At 34.7% G+C, this 17595-nt stretch overlaps 1 protein-coding gene across 1 annotated transcript in view; it reads left to right on the plus strand.

The window, feature by feature from the left end:
- Positions 1–17595, plus strand: part of VWA8 (von Willebrand factor A domain containing 8) — a gene marked incomplete at both ends in the record, with an annotated part of 383297 nt that overhangs the window by 74616 nt on the left and 291086 nt on the right. The window contains 3 exons of the mRNA XM_080688771.1: positions 7511–7642; positions 10303–10437; positions 10527–10604. Of these exons, the coding sequence (XP_080544897.1) occupies positions 7511–7642; positions 10303–10437; positions 10527–10604 (345 nt within the window). The remainder of the gene's footprint in view (positions 1–7510; positions 7643–10302; positions 10438–10526; positions 10605–17595) is intronic.

Below are 17595 nucleotides of genomic sequence, written 5' to 3' on the forward strand. Positions count from 1 at the left end.
TTACATGTAGACACATGGTCTCATGTCACATTTCCATAACCTCAGCCTTTTTTCTCCCCTACCCTTCCTTCCTGGCTTCGCTGAGGTTTCTCCTCCGTCATCTGGAGTCCCTCTGGTATCCCAATGTGTATTAGAGAAAACATATGTCCCTTCTCAAAACAAATAACGCAGTCAAGAAATGGGCAACTGAAATAAATAGACACTTCACAAAAGAGGAGATAAAAATGGCCAACAGATACATGAAAATGGTCAACATCATTAGCAATCAGGGAGATGCAAATCTAAACTACACTGAAATTCCATCTAACCCCAATCAGAGTGGCAAGCATAAAGAAGTTTTTTTCTACATAAGTGAGAGAAGATATTCAGTGTCTAAGACAAAGGTCTTTATCTTTTCACAGACACCACTTTGATATATAGTCTCTAATTTTAAAACTACTTGTATAAATTTTATAAAATTATAGAAAATACTTTAAAAAGGTTGAATTTTCTGAAGAAAGCAGTATTATTTCCTTTTGTTTGCTCTTTATTTTAACCTTCATAATTAAGAGGAATATGATTTCAATTGTAATTTTAGAGATTTTTTAAAAAAGTTTTTTATTGGTGCATTGTATTCATACATCATAATGGGATAAAGCACTTGTGTAGACATATATAAGTGGAACATATTGAAAATGGTATACATTTGGCACAGTCTTAATGTAGAGATTTTTTAAAAAGATAAAAGGGATTGGAATTATTTAATAAGAGAAAAAAGTACCACATCTTAGTTTTCTGAAGTGCTAGTTAATGTGTGTGTGTGTGTGTGTGTGTGTATACATACATACATATATGTGTTTGTGTGTGTGTATTTATTTTACTTCTGTTGGTACATTATATACATTACATTACATCATATAATGTAAATTATAGTGATAGCCGCATACATGCACATAGCACTTGGTGGGCTTTCTCCCCCAACTTATTGCAGTTTTAATGTGTCTGAACCTATTGAATTACTTTCTTTTGGTAAGATTGTTACCCACTGATGAATACATAAGTATACACAGAAGAGTACTAATATAGTTACTAAATATAAAAAAATGGGACCTGCCAAATGTGGTGACATGCTCCTGTAACCGTAGCTAATTGAAGGAGTCAAGCAAGAGGATCTTAAGTTCAGGATCAGCCTCAGCAACTTGGTGAGACCCTTTCTCAAAAGATACATCTGGGGATGTGACTTGGTGGTAGAGTGCCCCTTGTTCAATCCCCATTATCAAAAAAAACAAAAGAATGGAACAGTCTACTCATTGATATACTACTCTGTGATTTGTGGCCTGTTTGTTATTCTAAGTTACTTTTTTTTTCAAAGCAGTGTCTTAATCTAATGTTCATAAGATGAACATTATATATCCCCAAATAATTGTGATAAGTGAGTTGAAAATTAAGGATCTTTGTTGAATTTAGAGGAGAATGTTCATTAAGGAATAGAAATAGCTATTATAATAGCACATTATATATCCTAAAATAACTTTGATAAGAAAGATGAAAACCAAGGAAGTTTGTTGAATTTGAAAAAATATCTTATTTAGAAATAGAAATAGCTATTATAGTAGAGCAAGTCAAGAATTTGTGTGTGTATGTGTATGTTTGTGTATATATATCTAGACATACCCAGTAACTTTTATAAGCAATCATTTTCTCTTCTAGATTGTCATAGAAGTTAATGAGTAGTTGTATTTGAGTTTGATGTTCATTTAAATTTTAGTGTTATCACTTAATTAGACTGCATTTTCAAGGAAAAATGCTTAGGCACTGAAAATGCAATTGGATAAAATTTTGAACACCTTTCTTTGTTCTGAATTAGCTACAAAATTGACTAGAATGCTTTTCAATGTCCATATGGTGCTTATCATGTGATGTTCATGCTCAAAAAACATACTTGAATAGTTATGAAATGATTTCTAGCTTTTAGTTAAGGCTGTCTTAAAGAAAATACTCTCATTCTGAATCTGCCACACTTTGAGAATGGTATACTCTGTCACAGTACATCTGGGTTTTTCTCACATGTCTTGGCTCTCAGTCCTACTTCAGTAGGACTCCATTATAACAATGGTTAAATTAGTAAGTTCCCTTGGTGATTTAGGAGGGATGTGCTACCACTCGTTCATTGATAACATAATCTGAATCAAAGTTTTACTGAGAAACTTTGAAGGATCTTGTATTTAATGTTTTCACCCAGTTCAACAAACATCAATTGAATATTCATTTTTGGCAAGTGATGATATGCATATAGAAATCTGGGAATACAGAAATGGATACTATCTTATCTTTATTCCTGAAGAACTCACAGTCTGCTTGGAATTAGACATTCCAATAATAACTTTGGTTTTTTTTCTTTTATTAATTTTTTTTCTTTTAAAATTTTTATTGATACATTATATTCATACAACATATTGGGGTAAAAAACTTGTGTGTACAAACATGTACTCATCGCTGATTTAACCCCTACCCAATTCCCATCCCATTCCCTCCCCGTCCTTCCCTCCCTTGCTTGGCTTAGTGATTGACTTCAATATGTTTAAGTACATTGTGTGTTTTAGAGATTTTCCTCTTCCCCCTCCTTTCTCCTCCTTTAGGTTGTCTTGTTTGCTTCTCTATAGGATTTCCTCTTTCAAGAGTTCCTCCTATGACCCATTTCTCCCTAACTCTCACATATTAGGGAAAGCATCTGATTTCTTATTTTTTGTGACTGACTAATCTCACTTAGCATAATGTCCTCCAGTTCCATCCATTTCCCTGAAAATGATGTAATTGAGTTTTTTTTTTAATGGCTGAGTAAAATTCCATTGTGTACATATCCCACAGTTTTGTAATCCATTCACCTGTTGATGGACATCTTGGCTGGTTCCATAATTTGGCCATGGTGAATTGTGCAGCTATGAACATAGATACCCATGCATTAGTTTGGTAGTTTGGTTTCCTTTCTTTTGGGTAGATACCCAGAAGTGGTATTGCTGGATCAAATGGTAGATTTGTTCCCATTCTTCTGAGGATTCTCCATACTGTTTTCCATAGTGGTTGCACTAATTTGCAATCCCACCAACAATGGCTTAGAGTTCCTACTTCTCCACATCCTCGCCAGCATCTGTTGTTGTTTGTGTTTTGAATGATTGCCATTCTAGTTGGAGTTAGGTGAAATCTCAGGGTAGTTTTGATTTGCATCTCTCTGATTGCCAGTGATGTTGAGCATTTTTTCATGCATTTATTGGCCATTTGTATTTCTTTTTTTTGTGAAGTGTCTATTTAGTTCATTTGCCAATTTTGTTATTGGATGCTTTGGTTTTTTAGTGTTGAGTTTCTTGAGTTCTCTGTATATTCTAGATATTAGTCCTCTATTGGTGGTGTAGGTGGCAAAAATCTTCTCCCATTCTGTTGGCTCTCGATTGAGGTTCTTGATAGTTTCCTTTGCTGAACAGAAGCTCTTCAGTTTCATGCAATCCCATGTATTGATTCTCCTTTTAATTTGTTGTGCCTTTGGGGTCTTGTTGAGGAAATGTTTGTAATAACTATCTTTGTATAATGATTTTTATAGCATAATGGTGAATAGCTCTGGTCAAACCCGAAGAGGTCAGTAAAAATAAGAATTAAATGGATATAAGAAATGTTTCAGCAATGCGATGATAGCTGTTGCTAACCGGTGAATTATAGGCTGGGTTGGGAGCTCTGAGAGGAAGTGAGAAATCAAGAATGTCCTTGAATCCTGACTTGGACAAGTGAGTAGCTAGAGATGCCATTAGTTAATATAAGAAGCTGCAGAGAAGGAGCACATTTGGGGTGAAGACTAAATAATTCCATACAGTGGGATCCTTTAGGGGTTGAAATTTCCAAATGGGTTTATTTAGCAGACTTGAAAATGTAGATCTGGCTCTAGAACTATTTTGATATTAAAGCTAAATATGTGGGAGCTACTAATGGGTAAATGTCAGTTCAATTTGTGGGGATTGTTGAAAGAACCCAGGGAACAAGTAGAGAGAGCAGAAACACTGGCTGACCACGGAAACCCTAGAAATACCAATATTTAAGGGTTGCATAGTAGAGAAAGAATTTTCAAATTAGGCAGAGGAGGAGCAGTCAGAAGTAGAACACAGTATTCTTATCAAGCACCAGAAGAGACTGTTTTAAGGATAAATCTATAAGCCATAGTTTCCAATGTTGCAGAGAACTTGTTGAATGAAAATGTCTAGATACATTTAAAAGAGAGCTTATTGCATCTATCCTCAGTATACTTAGCCAGGTACTGTTGTGTGGGAAATGTAACAGTTAGCAAAGCAGACAAAGTTTTGGTCTTCATGGAGCTTACCTTTTAGTGCAGAGCCACAGTCAACCAAGTAAGTAAATCTCTAAAGTGTACCATATGTTGAGTGAGAAATAGATGTGTTCACTGAGAAGATGACATTTGAAGAAAGATCTGAAGGAGAGAAGTCCTGTGGGTGGAAAGCACTTCAGACAGAAATAAAATCCCTGAGCAAGAGCATACCTGGGGAGTCCTAGGAATAGCAGAGGAAGTGTAATGGGCAGAGTGAGTGAAGGAAGGTGAGTTAGAGATGAAGTCAGAGGGCAAAAGGAAGTCACATCATGTGGGGCTCTGTAGGTCACTGGAAAGACTTCTGCTTCCATCTGAGGGAGATGGAATGCCATGAGAAGGTTTTGAGGAATGTCTTACATGACTGATTATTTTACCAGGCTCATTCTGTTTTCTGAGAAGTAAATAGACTGTGATGGGTAGGAAAGAGTAAAGGCAGAGGAAAACCCATTCGTAGATCGCTGTAATTATTTAATTGAGAGATTATGGTGGTTTTGACCAGCTGTGAGATTGGTAAGAAGTGGTTAGATTTGGATTATATTCTGAAGGTAGAGTCCACATGATCTGCTGAAGGATTGGACATAGGGTTGAGGCAAGAAATAAAGATGATTTCAAGCTTTTGAGACTGAGGAATTAGAATGATGAAGATGGAGATAGAGAATATGAGGAGGGTAGGAAGTAGAAATCCAGACCTGATTGTTGGACATATGTATCATTGGAGATACCTATTAGATATCAAAATGGAAATATCAACAGGGCAAGTACATGTACAAGTCAGGAATTTAGGAGAGAGATTGGAGAGAGAAAACCAAGTCATATATATATATATATATATATATATATATATATATATATATATATTATTGTAAAAATCATTCAACTGGTTGAGATTACTTAAAATATAGATAAATTTTATCTCAGTCTACCTGGAAACCTCAAATACAGAAGAATTCTACTGTGTGAAATTATTTAGTGTCCACCCCAAGTGTGCCTCTTTCTACTTTCTCACATTAATTCATGGCATCTCTAACTTCTTACTTTTCTAAGCTAGAATTCATGGACGTTTTTGATTTCTCACTTTCTCTCACAGCCCCCGAACCTGCCAGCCTATGTTCTATCAGTTAATAATATCTATCAAGTGGTCTCCTTCTGAAGTGCCCTAGTGTGCACTGGTTAGGAAGAAGGGAAACTTGCAAGAGAACAAGAAGGAAGATTCAGTGAAGAAAATGAATTTACTAAATTTAGCAAACAATTTATTATTTGTGGACTTATCAAGAACAGTGTTAGCCAGAAATCAGTGGGCATATGAATAAATTAGAGGCTAGCATGGTGACAAATTCTTGTAATTCTAGTACGTGGGAGGCTGAGACTGGAGGATTGTGGGTTTGAGGACAATCTAAGCAAGTAGTGAGATTCTCATTAACCTACTGAGACCGTTTCCAGATAAAAATAAAACGAATAGGGCTGGGAGTGTAGCTTGGACGTTGAATGTCCCTGGGTTCCATCACCAGCACCACCACACAAGAAAATAAATAAAGAGTAAATTAGAAATAAGAAAGATGATTGTATACTATATAAGTTTGATGATAAGCAGAAGCAAAAAGAGGGTGGGCCACTCAAAGATAATGTAGAGGGATTGGGAAGGGTAGAGGAAGAGAGGACAGATGGGAGAGTGGATATAATTAAAACACAATATATGCATGTATGGAAATGTCACTGTGAAATTCACTAATTTCTACAGTTAATATGGTTAATATTTATAATAAAAACAAGCTATATAGAATAAAGAAACAACTAATTCTTGTAATGGGAAAAACAAGCATCTTTATAGGGAGAAGGAATGAAATTTGTAGAGTGCATGATAGATCATTTTCAGAGCACCATTGTACCTTGGTTTGGAATGATATAAAAATAAATATTTTATTCAAGAACTGGAATGAAGAGACTTATCATAATTTGAAATGAAGAAAGACATCTAGTGGCTTTTCATCTATTCACACTTAAAGAAGGCTTTTCTACTGAGACAATGGGAAAAGCAAAAATTGATGAAAATATAGTTGATTCTGAGGATAAAGAAAAAGGGTTTTCATATTTTTGGTTCATTTAACAAGACTTTATTGGCCACTAATTAGGTGTGATTCTAGGTTCTAGAGATTTTGGAGTAAGCCAAATAGATGCATTTGATATTTCTCTAAAGGGACCTAGTTCTACTGAGGATAGGGGAGACAGAAGATTGCCTGCCAAGAGGCGTGTATGTGCTTGGTTGCTTCCTTAGGAGAGTAGTAATTAATATAATCTTAAAGAAAGTGTATCAGAAAATGTTAGCTCTGTTTGTTTAATTGAAATTAAAAATATTTATAGGAAAAAACCCATAAATGCAGGGTTAATAAGCTTTTTCTACATCTTATTAGCATGTAACCTGAAAGAATTTTGTCTCTTGTATTCTTGAATTACTGTTATGGTTAAGTGTCCTATAAATTTCTTATGTCACCAAATAGTGATCCATTTGGCAACTTGAGATCTTTTATTATTAAAGTATAATCTAGCCTATTTTTATTCTTCAGAAATATTTTAGCTTGAGTTATTTATAAGGACATAACCAGTGCAGCCAATATTCAGTGTATTTATGCTCATTTCTGGAATACAAATGCTCTAACATCAATCCTGTATCAACTTAGGGGTTTTTTTTTGTTTGTTTGTTTGTTTGTTTTTTTGGTGGTACTGGGGTTCCTGGAAGCCCTTCTACCTCCGGGCTACACTCCCAGACCTATTTTATATTTTTTATTTGGAAACAGGGTTTCTTAAACCAGTGCGGCTGGCTTTGAACCTGCGCAATCCTCCTGTAAAAGTGTGCGCCACCACGCCCTGTATCAACTTAGAATAACATTATTATAGCTGGATAAAAACACCGTGTCCTGTTATTTAGTAAATGTTAGGAACTGTTTTCCTGTCATCTTTAATAGCTGGTTTAAGCAAAATGGTATTAGAGAGTTAAAAAAACAAGTATTTTTTAAAACTCTCTAATAATAGTAATTCTCTAATAAAAGTAATCCTTACTTTTGTAGTCTAGAATGGTTTCAGTTCTAATTAGATGGAATATTCCAGATAACCAACATTAACACTAAAAACAAAAGTAGATTGTGTGACTTTCTTGTAATATTACAGCGCTTTGAACTCCAAGATTCAGGAAGTACTCTGCTTCCTAAAGAGATTGTAAGAGTGGAGAGGATGATGGAAAACCATGTCCCTCAAGCTTGTGTGACTTTCCGAGTGGCGGAAAAAGAGGTGACCATTAAGGTAATGTATCACAAATGTATTCGTTCTAAGATGTACCTTGCTCTGACCATTTTTGTGGCCTAAATTATGTGTATGAACCCCTATATTTGGCCCTATAGCACCATGTCTATAAATCTGGATCTGTTTTAATCAAAAGTCATGTGTGTGCTTGAAAATGGGAAAAATTCAGGATAAACAGAGGAACAACTTTTCTTGAAAAAGCTGAAGTCGCTGGGTGTAGTGGTGCACGCTTATAATCCCAGCATTTGGAAGGCTGAGACAGAATTGAGGTTCACAGACAGCCTCAGCTACTTAGTGAAGCCATCTGCAATTTAGTGAGAACCCTGTTTTAAAATGAAGAATAAACAAAATAGGGCTGGGGTTGTAGCTCAGGGGTAGAATGATTCCATCCCCAGTACTGCAAAAAAAAAAAAAAAAAAAAAAAAAAAAGATGAATTTTACAGCTGAGAAAATCAAGTCAAATGTTGATTTATGAAGCTTTTTTTTTTTTTTTTGGTGGTACCAGGGGTGGAACCCAGAGGCTTCCTACCTCCAGGCTATACTCCCAGATATATTTTATATTTTATTCGGAAACAGGGTTTCACTAAGTTGCTGAGAGCCTCACTAAGTACCTGAGGCTGGCTTCGAACCTGTGTGATCCTCCTGTCTTAGCTTCCCAAGCACAGGGATTACAAGCATGTGCCACCACACCCGGCTTTATGAAGCATTTTATACTGTAACTCCTTGGTAAGAAACAGTGTTTTCAAACACATTTTACCTACTAGAAAAACCCTCTTTTTAAATAAAATATTTCTCGGCTACATGAACCACTTAAAAAAGGAGCTGTTCAAGCCAGGTGTGGTAGCACATGCTTGTAATCCCAGCATTTGGGAGGCTGAGACAGGAGGATCACAGGTTTGTGGACAGCCTCAGCTACTTAGTGAGGCCCTCTGCAACTTAATGATGCCCTCTTTCAAAATAAATAATAAAAAATAGGGCTGGAGGTATAGCTCAAAGGTAGAATGCCCCTGGGTTCCATCTCCAGTACTGCAAATAAATAAATAAATAAATAAATAAATAAATAAATAAATAAATAAATAAGGAGCTATTCCAGCTGAACAGCTTTTAGGAGGGGAATGATATTGGTCACAGAGCCCCACCTGCTTCCCTTTCTTCTAACTCTTGTTTTCTGGGTCTTAAGAACCCTAACATGTCATATGAAAAAAGGAGACATGGATGTAAAATGCTTACTGTGTGCATGTTATATTGTGGCAGAGCAAACTCTTATGATAAAATTTTGTTTTAATGTGATATGTGAGACTGGGAATCTGGAGACAGCCTAGGGAGTGCTTCAGACAGGAAGTGGAGCTTGAGGAGTGACTTGGGACTTTTCCAGTGACCCAGGAGTAGAAAGGCGGTAGGATACTTTGGGCAGTTTGGACTATTTGTTCAGGGTCATCACGTATGAATCAGTCTCCAATATTTGCTCCTCTTTAATAATAATGGCTCTCTAACTTCACTGCCTCCTCTCCCTTCTAGCTAGCTTTGGATGTGAGAACCAGGACGATTTCTGTGTGTGTGTGTGTGTGTGTGTGTGTGTGTGTGTGTGTGTGTGTGTGTTACTAGAGGTGGAACCCAAGGGCATTCTACCTCTGATCTATACCCCCAGCCCTAGTATTTTAATTTTAATTTTATTTTTTTGTTTACTGGGAATGGAACCCAGTGGCATTCTACCTCCAAGCTACACCCTCAGCTCTATTTTTTTTTTTATTCATTATTTTGAAACAGTGTCGCACTGAGTTACAAAGGGCCTCATTAAGTAGCTGAGGGTGTCCGCAAACTGCGATTCTCCTGTCTCAGCCTTCTGAATGCTGGGATTACAAATTGAGCCACCATACCTGGCTCATCTTTTTATTTTTGGAACAGGGTCTCACTGAGTTGCAAAGGGCCTGGCTAAGTAGCTGAGGCTGTCTGCAAACTGCAGTCCTCCGGTCTTCACCTCCCGAATGTTGGATGCATATTTGGTACTGTGACTTCAAAACTTAAAAATTTCTTAGGGTTCACGTTGTGCATGTTTGGTCAAGCCCAGAGTCCTAGTCCTCAGCATAGCATGGTCCCCGGAGACTGAAGAAGAAAGGATAATAAATGAAAGGAGATGATAATCTCACTCATGTATAAAGTCTAAAAGGTTAATCTCATAGAAGTTGATAGTAGAACTGTGGTTTCCAGAGGCTGGAGAGAGTAAGAAGGAGGGAGAGCTGAGCAAAGGTCAATCAGTGGATGCCAGATAGGAACAAGAAGTCCTGGTGGTGGGCTATTGCATAGTAGGGGGTCTGTAGACATTGATAATATACTGTATATTTCAAGAAGCTAGGAGAAAGGCTTTTCAAATTTGTCAATGTAAAGAAATATTAAGTGTGTTAGAAGATATATTTAACTTGATTTAAGTATTATAAAGTATATATATATGTGTTGAAATATCACATACTAAATACTTCATTAATGTGCACAATTTTTATGTTTTTAGATATCTATTAAAATCAAATAATTTTTTAAAAAGTTCCTGGAGAAAGTAAGAGCAATCATGCACTAAAACCCAATAAATCTGAACCTAAAGATTGAGGTTACTAATATTTTGAGAAAATCATATCCATGTTTTACTTACCTCTCTTTAATTATAGGTGCCAGCTGGGACCAGACCATTAAGTCAACCTAGTGCATCCGATGGCTTTATACAGACTTTAAGTCATAAGCAGCTACTGGCGGACATGATGCAGTCTCATATGGTTAAGGACATATGTTTAATTGGGGGAAAGGTAAAAATGGCAGCCTCATTACAATCTTTTCTTTCCTGACTTTTGGTTGTTTTGACTCATCTCTCGAATGATTGTATTTCCATTTGTAGGGTTGTGGAAAAACAGTCATCGCCAAGAACTTTGCTGATACCTTAGGATACAACATAGAACCTATAATGCTCTATCAGGTACTTTGTTTATTTTTAGCCCTGAGACTATAAACATTTATGCTTAGCATACTAGCAGTTATGACTTGTTGAATGTTTGATGTACATAAATAACTGAAACAGCAATAAAATTAAAGTGCATTTGTACTTATTTGTAGCTTTTGAAAATGCCGTTTTGGAATATCTGTTGTGTACAATATACCAGAGTCTGGTATTCAAGAGAGATTTATTTTATGTACATGTATGTATGTACATATACAGAGTACATTTACTGGAAATTTGGAAATCTAAACAAAGTTGGTTTTAGTTGCAGTGGGAGATAAGTATTCACTGAGTAGGTTATTATTCTTATTGTTGTAAAGTATATAAAACAAAATTTGCCATTTTAACTATATATATGCATATATATTATACACACACATACACACAATTCACTGGCATTAAGTACATTCACAATGTTGTGTGCCATCACTTTCTCTTTCTAGAACTTTTTCATAATCCTAAACAGAAACTCTCTACTCATTAAACAATAACTCCCAATAGGCTTCTCTTCTCCCAGGCCCTAGGTAACCTCTAGTTTTACTTTTTGTTCCTAAAAGTTTGCTTATTGTGGGTACCTCATATAAATGGAATTATACTTTTTTTTTGGTCTAGTTTGTTTTATTTAGCATGTTTTATTGTTTCTTCATGTGGTATCATGTATCAGAATCCACTGCTTTTTATGGTTGGATAATATTCTGATATATATATATATATATATATATATATATATATATATATATATGCCACTTTTTGCTATGTTTTTATCTGTTGATAGGACTCTGGGTCATTTCTACCTTTTGACTATTATGAATAATTCTCTTATAAACAATGGTTTACAAGAATCTGTTTGAGTTCCAGCTTTTGATTCAGGTTATTTGTGGGACTGTAACTGATCATATAAGTCTGTTTACCTCCCCCATGCCCAGGTATTAGGAATCGAACCCAGGAGTGCTCTACCACTGTGTGACAGCCCTAGCCTTTATTTTGAGAGGTCCTGTAAAGTTGACCAGATTAGCTTCAAACTTGTGATCCTCCTCCCTCAGCTTCCCACATCATAGGGATTACAGGCATGTTCCACCATACACAGCTATATTTAACTTATTTGGGGGGGGGGATACAGATAATTTAACCCAGGGGCATTCTACCTTTGAGTTACCTCCCCGAGCTTGTTTTATTTATTTATTTTTTTTATTTGAAACAGAATCTCACTAGGTTACTGGGTGTCTGTTTAAGTTGCTGAAGCTGGTTTTGAACCTGTGATCCTTCTGTTTCAGCCTCTCAGCTCAGGTACTGGGATTACAGGATTGTGCCACTATGCCTGGTTTTTATGTAACTTTTTTTTTTTTTTTTCAGGTCTGGGAATGGAACCTAGGGATATTTGACCTCTGACCTAAACCTCTTGCCCTATTTTTTATTCTTTATTTTGAAACCGGGTCTCATTCAAAGGGCCTCTCTAAGTAGCTGAGGCTGTCCACGAACCGTGATCCTCCGGTCTCAGCCTCCCAAATGCTGGGATTACAAGCATGTGCCACCATGCCCAGCTTATGTTTAACTTTTTGAAGAATCAATAAACTGTTTTCTACAGCAGTTTCACCTTTTCCATTACCACCAGTAATTTATAAGGGTTTTGATTTCTCCAATCCTCATTAACATTTAACTTTCAGCTGTTGTTTTATAATAGTCATTCTAGTGAGTGTGAAGTGGTAACTCGCTGTGGTTTTGATTTGAATTTCCTTCATAACTAATGATGCTGAGCATCTTTTCATGTGTTTATTGGCTATTTGTATACCTTCTTTGGAGAAATGCTTATTTAAATTTCTTTTCAATGATTTAGTTGGGTAGACTTTTTGTTGTTGAGCTGTAGGAGTTATTTATGTATTCTATATAGAATACATAATACATATATACATATGTATTATATACATATGTATTATATTATATAATATACATATATTATATACATATATAGAATACATGTATATATACATATATAGAATATTATATACATATATAGAATATACATATATTCTATATATAGAATACATATTCTACATATTCTATATATACATATTCTATATATATGTATATATACACATATATACACATATTCTATATATATACTTATTCTATATATATATGTATTGATATAGACTCTATTCTCAAACATATGGTTTTTGAATAGTTTTCCCCATTCTATGGGTTATCATTTTACATTCTTGATGGTGTCCTTTGATTCACAGAGGTGAAGTCCAATGTATCGTTTTTTTAATTTTTGATGCCTATTTTTGGCATTATATGTATTAAATCACTGCCAAGACCAATGGCATGAATTTTTCCTTATGTTTTCTTCTAAGAGTTTTACTGTTTTAGGTCTTATGTCTAGATCCCTGATCCATTTTTAATTAATTTTTATATACAGAGTGAGGTAAATACCAACTTTAATATTTTGCATGTGGATATCCAATTTTCCTAGCACCCATGTTGAGAAGACTTCTTTTTGCCATTGGATAGTCTTGGCACTTGTAAGAACCAGTTGACCATCTACACAAGGATTTGTTTCTAGACTTTCTATTCCATTGGTTTGCGTGTCTATATAATTCAATATAATACTGTTCTGACTACAGTGGTTTTATAATAAGTTTTTCAGAAAGTATGAGACCTCTGCACATGTTATTTCTTTTCTGGATTGTTTTGACTATTTAGGGTATCTTGACATTTCATATGAATTTTAGGTCTTTCTATTTCTATAAAAATACATGTCATTGAGATCTTAAAAGAGATTTTAAGTCAGATGTGGTGGCACATACCGTAAACTCAGTTTTTGGGAGGCTGAGAAAGGATCACAGTTTGAGGCCAGTCTCAGCAACTTAAGAGAGATCCTCTGCAACTTAGAACCTGTTTCAAAATAAAAAATAAAATAGGGCTGGGGTGTAGGTTAGGGGTAGAATGCCCCTGTGTTCAATCCACTGCACCACAAGGTAAATAAATTCATACATACATACATACATACATACATACATACATACATACAAAGAGATTGTATTCAACACGTAGATCACTTTGGATAATACTGCTGTCTTAATAATATAATCTTCCAGTCAGTGAATATGGTTGTCTTTTTATTTATTGATATTCTCTTCTATTCCTTTTAGCTATGTTTTATAATTTTTAGTGTATATGTCTTTTGTTTCCTTGGTTACATATATTCCAAAGTATTTCTGAATAGATTATTTTTATGGGTGAACATGTTGTACATAGTATGGTATAAAAGGAAGCTTATACCTATTATTCTTACAGAGTGAAATTTTCTACTGTGTATTTTCTTTGTCATGATCTCTCCTAACACATTTTAATCTTAATTTTTTGATGATATGTGTCAATCTTCGGATAGTTGTCTTGGCTTCTTATAGTAGAGCTTTTATTTTTATTCTTTGGTTTGGGAGTGCATGTGATGCTGTTTACTTACATTTTAGGATGGATACTTTTTGTGTTTTCAGTTTATGCTTTAGTTAAACTATCAAATTATTTCTCATGTTAAATATATTTGTGTTAAAAATGGTCTTTTTTTCTGAAAGATGACATTTAAACCAGTTAGTTGTTATGACATTAGATCATAGAAGATTTTGTTAGCTGCTCATATTTCAAATGATTCTGTTGAGAAGTTTCCTTCAGTGCTGCTTTAAGATACTTTACCTGTTTGTTGAATTGGCCAGAGTTTAGATGAAATTGCAATTACATAATGGTAACTTTTGGGCTACTAGCAGACAACTCTGTTACAAAGGCAGGTATGATTTCCTCCATCCCCTGGTTAATTTAATTCATTTAGAACACTATGGTATCATTTAGGATTTTTTACTTTCATTGAAAGCCATTTTGGAAACAAAAGCCTAAGCAGCCTTTGTATAAGCCTATGTGAATTCCTACCTGTGCTATTTTATATAATTTTCATTATCATATTAAAAAAAACAAAGTAGATGGGTTAAAAAGGAGGCAAAGGTAATTAAAACAATCAACTGATTGGAGGCCTAGAAGGTTTAAATAGTTACTAAGAATATTTATGATCTTAAAAGATGAAATCCATGAAGAAGCATATGTCCAAGTTTATGAAATCATGAAGAAAATGAATTAAGGTGAAGAGATTTAAACTAGTAGAGACACTCTGAATGTTGAAAGATAAACATATCAGGAGCCAGGCATGGTGGTGCATGCTTGTAAATCCTAGTACTTGGAAGGCTGAGACAGGAGGACTGGAGGTTTGTGGCCAGCATCAGCTACTTAATGAGGCCCTGTTTCAAAATAAAGAATAAAAATAAATGGGCTGGGGTATAGCTCAGAGGTAGAATGCCCTTGGGTTCCATCCCCAGCACCAAAAATAAAATAAAAATAAAATAAAAATAAAATAACCATATCAGGAAATGAAAATATATTTTACATTCCATTGCAAGTGGCAAGTCTTAGAATCCACAAAAATATATTTTGAAATGAGTTTTTATAAATTGATTCTAGGTCTCTTAGATTTTCTAAAGGGAAGTAAGGACAGTTAAGGGGGTCCCCCTTAGTAAATGTATGGAGAATGCCCTGAAGAGCACTCTCGTACATGATCATGCCTCTTGGTGTCTTTGTCAGAGTTAGCAGGTTGTCTCTTGTGCCCATTTCTCTCTCCACCCTTCTTTAGCTCCTGAAAGAAATGATCTGAGGGAGCCTTCTCCTCTCACCAGCCTGTGTGCCATCAACCCTCTGATTTCCAGTAAAAATGTTTTCCTGCCAAACACTGAGGGGAAAAACTTGGAATTCTTAATATGTTTTGTGAAACAGTTAGAATTATAACTATTATAGTTAATATCCCAGATGTCATTGCTTTAACTCATCTGGACAAGACCTTTGGAGGAAAATATTTCTTTTCTCTTTGACTTCATTCCAGCTTAGTATTGGAATGGAGCCAAGAGAGTTCATCAGATTATGAGCATGAATATTTAATTCATATTAAATAAAATTCCCATTCCGATGAAAGTTGGAAATACATTTACCTCATCAATGTTCCCAATAGTAGTATTCCTGTGTTAGGTTTCTATAGTCAGTTTATGATTATTTTTACACTGTGCTTTACCTGTGAAATTTATGTTTAACTCATCTTGCTGTCCACTATAAAGGGCATGAAGAAAAAAAGTATATATGTATCAAATAATTCATATCTCTTAGTTATACAGAAGAAACACCAAAAGTATCTTGCGATTGAGGATGGTATCTTTAATATGTGAGAAAATTATCTTTAGAATCTGAGAAAAGATTTCCTATATACTTTTGAACATTGACAGTATGCTCATAAATACATTATTTTATTTTGATGTTTTGTTTTTTCTGTTCAGTTTGATGATAGATGGTTGAATGAGGATAGGAAAACAAAACTATTAAATTTAATGGTTGGCTATTCTGTCTCCTGGTACACTTTTGACATGGATAGAGTCAGTTTCTTCTAGTTTCTGAAAGAATAAGATCACTAAATTATATCTTATTAATCCTTTCTCTCTGGATGATGGTAATTGAATGGCAAAAAATTTTGCAGTAGAATATTTTGCCTATCTTTAGCATGTACCCTGATGATGTTATAAATGTTTTACAAGAACTGGAGAAAGGGTATAGATATAAGCAAACTAATCAAATATTCTGAAAACCCCTCTTCCCAGTTTTGTGTTCATTCATCTTCAGAGAAAATGTCTAAGGGACAATAATTTCCAGAAGTATAGACTTGGGAAGTAATAGAGAAATATAAAAACTGTAACAAGTTATGGAGGTAAATATGTTTCCTTTTTCTCACTATTGCTTCTTTCCCTAAACTAGATCAAAATATATGGTAGTAGTATTGATACTTGCAAATTTTGTCAAGTTTCAGTTGGGTTTCATGATAAAAAAAAAAAAAGATGCTCTTTAGATCTATAAATATAAGTGTTTTTTTTTTTGCTTGACTTACATATTTTTAGTAAAGCTCATTGACCTCTCTGGTTTATATAATAGAATGGATTTGGTTTATATAATAATATAATTCATATTAATGAAAAGGTTTCAAAGATGAACTCAACACAAAGATAGACTTCCTTGTTATTTGTACATGCATAAAGCTACACTTAATCTGTGGGGTTTGCTTTATTTTTAGACTTGACTATTTTTAGAACTGGGTTTCATATGAAGTAAAAGAAAAACATCATTAACACAAATTTGTGGCAGTACACAAAATAAGTTTTATAATAGGCTATAAAAATCTTAAATCATTTGGCTCAAGTGTTAGGTAGGTCAGATTCTCTTAACTGATTATTCTTTTTTCAGTGCTAGTAGAGCCAGTAAATTCATAGTTATGAAAAAATACAAGTTTATTTTTAACAACCAGATAAGGGCATATTTCCAGATTTTTTTCAACATAGTCACAAATACATCAGATTGGTGACCTTCTTCTAAATAATAGTTGGATGAAAGGCAAGTCAAGTCCAATTTAAATTTTAACAACAATTAAGTTTATAAGACTTTTAATGAAAATAATCACTGTCTAAATCTCATTGAAGTCTCAGGGTCATCTTTGATTTCTTAGCTATGATTTTCTTCTTATTGCTAAATTGAAACTAAATCCCTTTTTTCTTCTTCCATCTAATCTGCATCTCAATTTTCCCCTTTTATCCAAATGCAGTAATTTGTTGATTTTAATTACTAAGCACCTTATCACATTTTTATTTGTTTACCTCAGCATTTTCTATTTCTTCTATAGCAGCTTTACTTCCCAGGCTCAGCCCTTCTCACCTCAGTTATCGATAACAGCTTTCGAAGTTTTTCACATGTTTTCAGCCTGGGTTTTGCCTGATTTATTTTTCCAAATCTGGTTTCTGTTAGATGACATTACAATTCTGAGCAGGACATGGTGGTGCATACCTGTCATCCCAGTACTTGGGAGGTTGAGACAGGATTGAAACCAGCCTCAGCAACT

Source organism: Muscardinus avellanarius (assembly GCF_963383645.1).
Source record: "Muscardinus avellanarius genome assembly, chromosome: 2".
Taxonomy (NCBI): domain Eukaryota; kingdom Metazoa; phylum Chordata; class Mammalia; order Rodentia; family Gliridae; genus Muscardinus; species Muscardinus avellanarius.